Here is a 10412-nt window from a genome sequence, read left to right on the forward strand (position 1 = left end):
CTGCTGCTGCTCCCACCTGCCAGCTGCTTCTGCTCCTGCTGGGACACATGGAGGGCAATGAAAGCTGCACAGTCCAGAACCTGGAGAGTGCCCCTTCCTGCACCCATTTCTACCTTTGTGAGCAGAGGGATCCCGGACAGTTAACTCGGGACACACCTGCCTCAGCCTCCCACAAGCAAACGGGGATTCCCTGTGGGAAGCACCAGTTTTCCCCTCATGTCTCTGGACTCTGCCAGTCCCCTGACCACTCTGTGCCTGGAAACCAGAACTCCATTACCCTGGCCTGTTTGTCATCCGGAACATCTCTGTACCAGGTACGGCACCATGTCCCCATAAGCATGACCCCAGGGAGAACCCGGGCTTTCATATGCTCAGCCCTCCTGTCTGATGTGCTTGCCCTTCACCTGGGAGATTCGATGCTTCATTCCCCACACTGCATCCAAATCAGAGGACAGCCTGCTATGGCGTCCACATGGCTAGGCCGCACCAAACCCCACCTTGCGCCCTGGTCGCAGTGTGGCAGGTGAGAGGCAGTGCATGGTGTGTGGCTGTAAAGCCTGTGCAGCCTCAGCTCTCCTGCTGTCTTCCGCCAGCCCCACCTCCCCCACCCCTTGCTGCCCTTCTGCTCTGCACCAGGAGCTCAGACAGGGCAAGGCACTGGGTGGATGTGGCTGCTCTGTCTTGGACTTTCAAGACTCCAGACCATGAACCAAGTTAACTTCTTTCCTGTGTATCTTTCCTGGGTTTTTTGTCATAGCAATGAAACATGGATTATACACCTCAGTGCACCTGGACCCCTCTTATCTTAGAACACACCAAGCTCCCACCAGAGCACTGGGCTCTAAAACCTATTGTCTTTTCCCTAAGTCCCCTTGCATTGTCTGATTTTGGTGTCCCTTAGGTGACTAACATCACAAGAGAACAAGGCATGTGCCACTCTTTCCCAGGGACAGCACATAGGAGGTCTCCACAGATGCTGGGTATATGGGTTGAAGGTCTAGTTCACTTCTCTCAAGTCCATAAACAAGACCTTTCTTAAGACATGAAACCAACAGCCAGGCAGTGGTGACACAAACCTTCAATCCTAGCACTTGGGAGGGAGACTGTTGAGTTCAAAGCTAGCATGTTCTACAGAATGAGTTCCAGGACAGAGAAGACTGTTTCACTGAGAAACCTTGTCTTGAAAAACCAAACCAAACCAAAACCAAAAAGCCATGACACAAACAGTATCTTCCCACAGAGCCTAGGCTGGCTTCAGACTCTCAGCCTTCTGGCTCCACTTCCCTGTTTAAAATTTACAAGTGCTTATAGAATTTGTCTGGTATTAATTTTGGAAAGTAAAGAGTCTAAGTGTCTCTTAAGTCAGAACTAAGTAGTTTGTTGTCAAAGGCTCATGGCTGTCACTTTTTCTCCATCAGTGATGACAGATGAAGTTTTCCAAAGACTCAGAGAAGCAAAAACCTTCTGACTTACTGGTTAGCCAAGCCAAACAGGATTTGCATCCAGTAACTGTTTTGGAAAAGTGGTGCCAAGCGCCAAGTTCCACTTATGAGCTGTTTACTCTGTCCTGTCTTCCTTGTGCATATGACCTTGCAGTTCCGAGGGCTGCTGAGGCCTGCACAATATCCCTGCCCAGCTGAGGCCTCTCTCTCTTGGAAGTATTAGGAATGGAGACGAGGGCAGACTGTGGCTAAGATGTGTCTGTTGCTGGCTGACACCTGTAGCCCCCTGCTACCTGTCAGAGCTGGCATCAGGCTTTTTGTAGATGTCACAGATGTTAAGACCCTTGACCCCACATGTCAGAGGACACAAGACATGTACACATTTCCCCAGTGATTGGAACTGTTCAACTACAACCATTAGTATTCTCTGACAAGATGTCTCTACTGTTTTCCCAGCTCCTCACAGTTTCCTATTTGTGTGCATGTGTGTGTGTGTGTGAACTCACAGAAATCTTCATTTGTGTGTGTGGATACATGGTATGCAGGCTATTTTTAAGTCACCTTGACGAAAGTTAAAGTCATTGGGGTGGAAAGACCCTCAATTAAGAACTTGCCTCCCCATTGTAGTGCTGGCACACGCCTTTAGTCCCAGTATTTGGGAACCAGAGACAAGGATTTCTTTGATTTTGAGGCCATCCTGGTCGACAGAGAGTTCCATGATGGTCAGGGCTGCACAGATACCCTGTTTTGAAACACCAAAAAAGAAAAGAAAAAAGAAAAAAAGAAAATAAAATAAAAAGAAAAATGCCTCCATAAGTTTTGACTGTAGGGATGCCTGTGAGGCATTTTCTCTCCCCCACACCTCAGACAGATTTTCTCTGTGTAGCCCAGGCTGTCTTGGAAATCACTCTGTAGACCAGGCTATCCTCAAACTCAGAGATTTGCCTGCCTGTGCCTCCCTAGGGCTGGGGTTAAAGGCATGCACCACCAACACCTGGCCAGGCATTTTCTTGATTACTGATTAATGGAGGATGGACAGGCCATTGTTAATGGGGCCATCACTGAGCAGGTGGCCCTGGGTTCTATAAGAAAGCAGGCTGAGCAAGCCATGGGAAACAAACCAGTAAGCAGCACCCATCCTGGGCCTCTGCATCAGCTCCTGCCTCCAGGCTCCTGCCCTGCTTGAGTGTCCTGACTTCGAGGTTGAATGGTTCTGCAAGGATAAGTCAAATAAACCCTATCCCCCACAATTAGCTTTTGGTTATGGTGTTTAATCACAGCAATAGCAATCTACTTATTTATTTATTTATTTATTATTTCTGATAGGGTTTCTTTATGTAGTAACTTCTATCATGGAACTCTCTTTGTAGATCATGATGTCCTTGAACTCACAGAGAACCACCTGCCTCTGCATCCTGAGTGCTGGATCAAAGGCATACACCACCAGGACCAGCTGAGAAAAAGCCATCTAATCTAAAGTACGTGGCATACATATGTGTATGCAAATGGCAGTCAGAGATAGACAGTCAGGTGCCTTCAGTAGCTCTCCAACTTATCAATGTCTATGTGTGTGTATGTGTGTGTGTGTTTTAAGTTTTGATTATGTGCCTGGAGATTTTTTTCTGCATGAATATCATATGATCTGTGTCCAGTGCCTGTTGAGGTCGGAGGAGGGTGTTGGATCCTCTGGACTGGAGTGACAGATTGTTGGGAGCTGTCATGTGGGTACTTGGTCCTCTTAACAGCTTAACCTTATAGTTTTTGAGACAGGGTCTCTTACTGAACTTGGAGTTTGCTAATTTGAAAAGATTGCCTGGCCATTGTCCTCCAGGGGTGGACTCCCTTAGGCTGGGACACAAGGTGTGCTATTGTGCCTGGCTTTCCTATTGGGTTCTGGGGATTGAAATTCAAGTATTCATGCTTTCACAGCAAGCACTTCCCTGACAGATCCATGCCCCTGGCCATCTTGCTTCTGTCTTTGGAAATGTGCTCACCCTGAAGGACTGAAGGAAGTAATTCCCCTGCCCAGAGGACAGGAACATCTAGAAATAGTCATGATTTCTTCTGGAAGAACACTGTCTTTCATTCTATTTATCTGCTCATCCAACCATGCATGCCAGCATGGACTCATGTTATTTCACAATTCTAGTATAATCCAGTAGGGTGTTACTTAGTTTGTGGTTCAAATAGTTGGATATTGACCATTAGGAGCTCGTTTAGACTCCCTTGTGCCAGTTCTCAAAGAGAGTATTCACATGTGTGCATTCATGCACTTCTGTGTGTTTGTGTGCTTCTGTGTGTGTGTATGTACAAAGGTGTGTGTGTGTGTGTGTGTGTGTGTGTGTGTGTGTGTGAGAGAGAGGGAGAGAGAGAGAGGACAATTGCAGGAGTTATTTCTCTTCTCCAACCATGTGGGTTCTGGGATTTGAACCCAGGTCAGCATGCTTAGCGGCATACACCTTTAATCCTGAGCTATCTCAACTGCCTCCCACCCTACTGTTTGAGACAAGGTCTGTTATTGAACCTGGAGCTCCCATGGCATTGGTGGAGCTACCACACTCAGCTCTTTACAGCGTCCTGGGGATCTGAACTCACATCCTTAGGCTTGCATAATGAGCACTTGTCCACTGAGCCATCTCCTTAGCCACTCCATTTGTGTGTGTGGAGCAGTGGATTAACTTCAGGGCTTTGCACATGCTAAGAAACACTCTACTACTGTGTTAGTGAATTTGTGAGAAAACCCAGATAAGAAGCAGCTTTCTGCTTACAGTTTGCAGGGAAACAGGTTATGACAGCAGGGCAGGCATGGTGCAGGAACTCCACATGGCTGATCACATCTACAGTCAGGAAGTAGAGAGATATGAATACCCAGCTTGCTTTCTCCTTTCCACTTTGTCCATTATCCTAGTCCACGCTGGACACATAAAGTCAGACATCACTTAACCTAGTTTCTACACTCCTCATTGATAGCTTTGATTCCATAGTGATTGTAAACCCAGTCAGGGTGACCATCAAGATTAGCAATCACATACAGTAAACCTCCTGTCTCTAGGAATGATTAACTCTATTCCCAGCGAACAATGTCATTTGAGCCGCAAACCTCTTTCTGAGGGTAGTAGGTTGAATTGAACTTGAGAGAGTACACACACACAGCACTGCCTGGGGACAGTGGAGTGCTCTAGTTTATACATGGCCAGTCCCAAGGGGCTTGTGGGGCTGTGGACAATGAAGAGTTCATGGCACAGAGAGGAATCCCTCCCTCTACTACTATCTGCTGTAACCGCATTGACTCTACTGTTCAGACCTCTTTGAGGCCTGCTTACTGGTGGGCGTGAGACAGACAAGAGCAGGGAGACAGGAATGAGCGCCCGTGGCAGGGAGGGGAATTTGCAGAACAAAACCCCCACCGGTCCTGAGGATCCAACATGACCAAACACACTGGGACTATCCTGGCTGGCAGTCACTAAAGCCGCAGATGGTTCCCTCATGCCCTCAGAGGTCTAGACCAAAGGTTGCGGCAGCTAAGGTGGCAAGTGTCCCCAGGCCCCTCAGATACACACACTTCTGCTCTGATCTTGAACTCAGGCAGATGCAGTGTTCTGGGCAGTTGGCTGCCTACAGGGACAGAAATCATCCTTGACCCCTGTGGTTTCCACCTCCAAGCTTGAGCAGGACATGCTTGGAGCCAGGAGAGGAAGCCCAGGTGACAGCTGAGCCAGGACAACAGAGCATTTGTCTCAGCATGTGGCTGCTTACAAAGGTCAGCTCTAACCATCTTCTGCCAAAGGTACAGCCACTTCTGTCCAGAAAGTGAGCACACAGGATGTCTCCAATCACTTGTTTTTCAGAGTGGGAGGGGCTCCTAAGCTCTCTCACCCATGCAAGTGGGAAGGGGATCCATAGGTGCCAGGTTCTTGCCCAAAGGCATTAGTAATTCCTGGGAGGCAGGTATAGGGGTGGGATGGGCGGGACTGGGCTCAGGGAGACAACAGTTTATAAGGTAGCAGGATCTGCTGTGAGAAGAGCATTTAGCATCCTACACCATGAAGGGGACGCTGCTTCTGCTGGCCTTGCTGATGACCGGGGAGCTGGGCTTCCAGACAAGTGAGAACGGGAACAGATGGCCTTTCTGACCCTTGCTCACTCCATCTCCTTCCTTATGAGTTTGTTTGGTGATCTAGGGGACCCTAGGAGGTCACTAGCCAGGAGTCCTGCAGAAGACCCTTGATGCTCTCTGTTCAGGATTGTGACAGTTGGGATGGGTGAAATGGGGAGACTGAGGTGATGATCGGCCCTTAGCTGCATGTACAGCTAAAGTTGGGTCATGTGTGGGATTTATGTGAAGGTCAGATGTGCAGGCAGGTACACTCATACATGCCTCTTCTGCTGTGTGTGTGTGTCTATGGAAACTGTGTGCTGTATCTAGGAGGCAGCAACCTTTGGGAGGGCTGGACTGTGTGGAAGGTCAGTTAAGATTTATGTAGAAGTGTCGAGAAACCCTGAGCCTCCATTTCTGCCAGCCTGGGGCTCCTTAATGATGTTCTTCGGTCTGTGTTTGCAGCGGACGCATGCATTCCTTTCTTTGATGTCTATGCTGCAGTCTCCATTGGTAGCACGAGACTATTGAATGCCGTCCTTAACAAGTTTGACCCTACTGACGGGGAAAGGAAGGCTTTTGAAAAAATCATGGATTGCTTCAATGATGCAGGAGTGGAAGGCAAAATCCTGAAAACCAAAGTTTTGGTAACGTCCTCCCCACCCTGATTCTTCCTGCACCATATGGTAGAATGCTGTGTAGAAATGATGCAGGCAATAGTCATGTGTGCCAGGAAATTGACACCAGAGCACCCAACCCTTGCCCACCCTAGCACGTGTCCATGCAGATACTGGTGGCATCCAGTCTGTCTATGCAAGTTCCTGCAGAACGCTCCCCAACGATGGGTGACCACTGGGTTCTCACCACAGCAGGACAGGCAGGGACACAGGAGAGTCCTTGGTGTGGATCTGCACAGGGAGGACACCCTCAGCTCTACTCTAAGGTGCCTGACTCCTGTCTCCTGGCCAGGCTCACCTTCCCTGGAGCCTCCCTTAACTCTTCTCTCCTATCTCAGATGGAGCCCTCCTTCCACTGGCTTCCTCAGAGCCACAGCCAGAACCTCCCTCCATGGCTTAGAAGCCACCACCATTCCCACCAGAGAGTTCTTGTGGCTACTCACCCCAGCCACTCCTGGTCTCTCTTAGTGTCTTATTTAAGCACAACTGGATTACAGAGATGCATGTTTAGGATATTGCATCCCTCACTCTCTGTTTCCCAAAGTACTTTTAGTTTGGGTGTCAGGTCCTGCAAAACCACAGCACTCTCCAAGAAGGAATTTCTTCCAGCACATCCACGTAGGGACGTATTTCTAACCCCACCATACAGCCAATTTGCTGATGGATGTCCTCAGGTATAAGATATTATCAAAGCTAGAACTCAGCCATCTTGACCTTTTTCCAACCTAGCCCCCATCATGCCTTAGGGACCTTCTCCCTTTATCCCTGCCTGGCTAGGGTGGCTTTTCAGAGTCATCCTGACAGCTGTGGAGGAACTGCAGCTCCCCGGGGCAGAGGCTGTTGCTGGAGCCCTGAATCACTGCAGGGAATTTTCTTCCCTGTGCAGAAGGAGCATCCTCATCATGGATGACTGGGGAGCCCTGCTGGGGTTTTGCTCCTTGATTGTAACCACCTTTGCCTCTTTCTGTCGTTTGCTTTTCCAGGTAGCCCTTGTCTTCAGCCCAGAATGTAGAGAATACTATACCCAAGACACCAAAGACAAATTTAAGGCGATCCTTTCCAAATTTAACTTACTTGAAAAATGATGACTGATCTGAGAGGCACCTTGCTGCCCTGTCCACTTTTTATCCTGAAGTTGGAATCCAGACACCTGTCCCCTCCTTGCTCAGTCTGTTAAGCTGGTTCAATAAACACCTGCAGCTCTGCTCTGGGTCCCATGTCTCTGTGTTGTACAGGCGCAATGTGATGTGTTCAGTTCTAAGAGACAGAAAAAGGAGTTGGGTAGACACTCAAAGCAGGGCGACTGCCCCTGACTAACTAGGTATCATCGGAAGACCTTGCAGTCTTTTTGCTCTGTAAACCAGGCTGGCCTCAAGCTCACAGAGATCCACCCATCTCTGCCTCCCAAATGCTGTGATTAAAAGCATTGGCCCCCACCACCAAGGCTCAGCACAGCTTCGTGAGTCTGTAAGACAGGAGCTGTCTGAGACTCTAGGGCATGAAATCAGCCACAGGTTTCATCTCACGCTGCCAGGATATGAACGAGATGCCTCTGTGTTTATCACATGTCAACTCACTCCTTATTGGTCAGACCATAACAGTGCTGTGACTCAGGAGATGACTTGGGTGTGCTTATCAGATTCTCTTGGACTGCAAGAAAGGTCATCATTTGTCTATCTTGGTAAATATAGTAAGTTCCAGGACAGCCAGGGATACAAAGAGAGACCCTGCCTCAATAACAAAAACAAAAATTAATAATAAGCCAAAAACTCGAATGAGGAGAGTTGAATAGATGCGCAACTAAAGAGCAGAGAGAAGGCTGGGAAGAAAGTTCAATAGGTAGAGTGCTTCCGTGCATCTCTGGCGACATGAGTTCAAATCCCAGAATCCATCTAAAGTCAGACTTGAAAACATACGTCCGTAATTCCAGTTGTCTTGTCAGACGATGAGAGGAGACAGGAGAATGCCCAGAATTCTGAAGTCCAGACAACCACAAAGACCTGTCTTAGATAAGGTAGGTGAGGAGTGACACCCAAGATTGTCCTTTGAATGATTGGGATAAAGGAAGGTTGAATAGAGGAGCACGGAAGCACAATTCTTAGTTAAGGGAGCCACCTTAGGGTTGGCAAGAGACTTGAACCTAGAGTGGCTCCCAGGAGCCCAAGGCGATGTCCCCAGTTAGTTCCTTGGGCAGCTGAGGATAGGGAACCTGAAATGACCCTATCCTATAGCAATACTGACGAATATCTTGCATATCACCATAGAACCTTCATCTGGTGATGGATGGAGATAGAGACAGAGACCCACACTGGAGCACTGGACTGAGCTCCCAAGGTCCCAATGAGGAGCAGAAGGAAGGAGAACATGAGCAAGTAAGTCAGGACCGTGAGGGGTGCACCCACCCACTGAGACAGTGGAGCTGATCTATTGGGAGCTCACCAAGGCCAGCTGGACTGTGACTGAAAAAGCATGGGATAAAACCGGACTCTCTGAATATGGCAAACAATGAGGGCTGATGAGAAGCCAAGGACAATGGCACGGGGTTTTGATCCTACTTAATGTGCTGGCTTTGTGGGAGCCTAGCCAGTTTGGATGTTCACCTTCCTAGATATGGACGGAGGGGGGAGGACCTAGGACTTACCACAGGGTAGGGAACCCCTGACTGCTCTTTGGACTGGAGAGGGAGGGGGAGAGGAGTGGGGGGAGGGGGAGAAGGGTGGGAGGAGGGAGAAAAGGGTTGGAGGAGGGGGAGGGAAATGGGAGGATGGGAGGAGGCAGAAACTTGTTTTATTTTCCTTTTCTCAATAAAAAAATATATAACTATATAAAAAAAGATTGCCCTTTGACCCCCATATGCACACTGTGGCATGTGCATGTATGCTCTCTCTCATACACTCACACAAAACATCCAGACAACCAAGAAGGAGAGGAATGGCAAGAGGTAAAACCATGCATCATGAACAACACTAGTGATTAGGGAGATACAAAATAATAGCACAGCTAATGAGAGTGCAGATATTGAGAAGAGCAATTGACCAGAGCAATGTTGGTGAGCATGTGAGGGACTGAGTCATAATGGACAGGACACAGATTGTCAGTGTGTAAGATAAACATGCACGTAGCCTTTGACCAGAGAGCCATGTGCATCGGTTTCCCTATGTGACAGCTTGAATGCTTCCTAAGGAAGGCTGGTCTGTCTTAGAAGACCACAGGGCCTCTCCAGGAACACAGCTCTCATGTGGAAACCAGCGACTCCTGCGTGCACAGACTGGCTTATTCTTTCACCTAGTGTTTTTCCAAACCAACACCTCAGGACTAGGCATGGCTATAATCTGAAACCTCTTGGGTTTCAGGAAATCCTAGAACTGTTTACTCTTCTGTGGAATCCCAATCAAAGGATGAAGGCTCCTCATCAACACCTGCATCTCATGAGGCCGTGTGGCATGGCGTAGGCCCTGCTATGGGAACATGTAAGTACTGTGTTCTCTCACTGCCGACCTTCCTGTGCTATCAGTCATGTCTCTAAGGCAAAGCCTCATGGGTAAAATGAGACACCCAGGCCTTTGATGCCTGGATGTTAACCCACCAGAGACACTAAGAGGTAAATGCTCATAGCAGCTTCATTTGGAACAGTTCAAACTCGAGGGATCTAATTGTCCCTTTACAGATGGACTAATGATGCCAGAGAAAAGTGCCTCACAACACAACAATCAAGCACTTATATTCTAATGGAGAAATCTTTAGGATCATGCATAAACAAAAGTTTATTGCGGTGCCATCCCCTTAAACCTCTCAGAATCAGAAGGAACAGTACATCGTGAGAAAACTGACTAAAATGGGTTCTGAGGGCAAACAATCAGCTTATACTCGTCTTCTCATCAGGGCCCATTTATTCTTCCAGTGTTCTCCCCTATGGTCTCGATGTTCTCTGTATGGTCTTCAATCCCACAAGGTTTCTAAGGTTTGCAGTTATATACCTGCACAGACACAATTAACAATTCTGTGGCCATAGCAAGGATACCAGGCATGCATTTCCCAGGGCAACAAAAACAGAGAAGTCTGCCAGGTGGTGGTGGCACATGCCTTTAATCCCAGCACTCAGGAGGAAGAGGCAGGTGGATCCCCGTGAGTTTGAGGCCAGTCTGGTCTAAAGAGTGAGTTTCAGGACAGACTGTAAAGCTATACAGAGAAACCCTA

The 10412-nt window shown here is 48.3% G+C and overlaps 1 protein-coding gene across 1 annotated transcript; it reads left to right on the forward strand.

The window, feature by feature from the left end:
- The first annotated feature begins 5476 nt into the window (after window positions 1-5476).
- On the forward strand, window positions 5477-7420 carry LOC142841200 (androgen-binding protein homolog). Its single transcript, XM_075958006.1, has 3 exons — window positions 5477-5546; window positions 6004-6185; window positions 7199-7420. The coding sequence occupies exons 1-3, from the start codon at window positions 5486-5488 to the stop codon at window positions 7298-7300; spliced, it is 345 nt and encodes a 114-aa protein (XP_075814121.1). The 5' UTR covers window positions 5477-5485; the 3' UTR covers window positions 7301-7420.
- The last annotated feature ends 2992 nt before the right edge of the window (window positions 7421-10412 follow it).

This window comes from Microtus pennsylvanicus, chromosome 1, assembly GCF_037038515.1.
Source record: "Microtus pennsylvanicus isolate mMicPen1 chromosome 1, mMicPen1.hap1, whole genome shotgun sequence".
In the NCBI taxonomy this organism is placed as follows: Eukaryota; Metazoa; Chordata; class Mammalia; order Rodentia; family Cricetidae; genus Microtus; species Microtus pennsylvanicus.

Bases quoted from the DNA above. Each gene is read 5' to 3' on its own strand.
- LOC142841200 (XM_075958006.1), top strand. From the start codon at position 5,486: ATGAAGGGGACGCTGCTTCTGCTGGCCTTGCTGATGACCGGGGAGCTG. The intron at 5,547-6,003 runs GTGAGAACGGGA...CTGTGTTTGCAG, and splicing joins GGAGCTGGGCTTCCAGACAA to CGGACGCATGCATTCCTTTC. The intron at 6,186-7,198 runs GTAACGTCCTCC...TTGCTTTTCCAG, and splicing joins TCCTGAAAACCAAAGTTTTG to GTAGCCCTTGTCTTCAGCCC.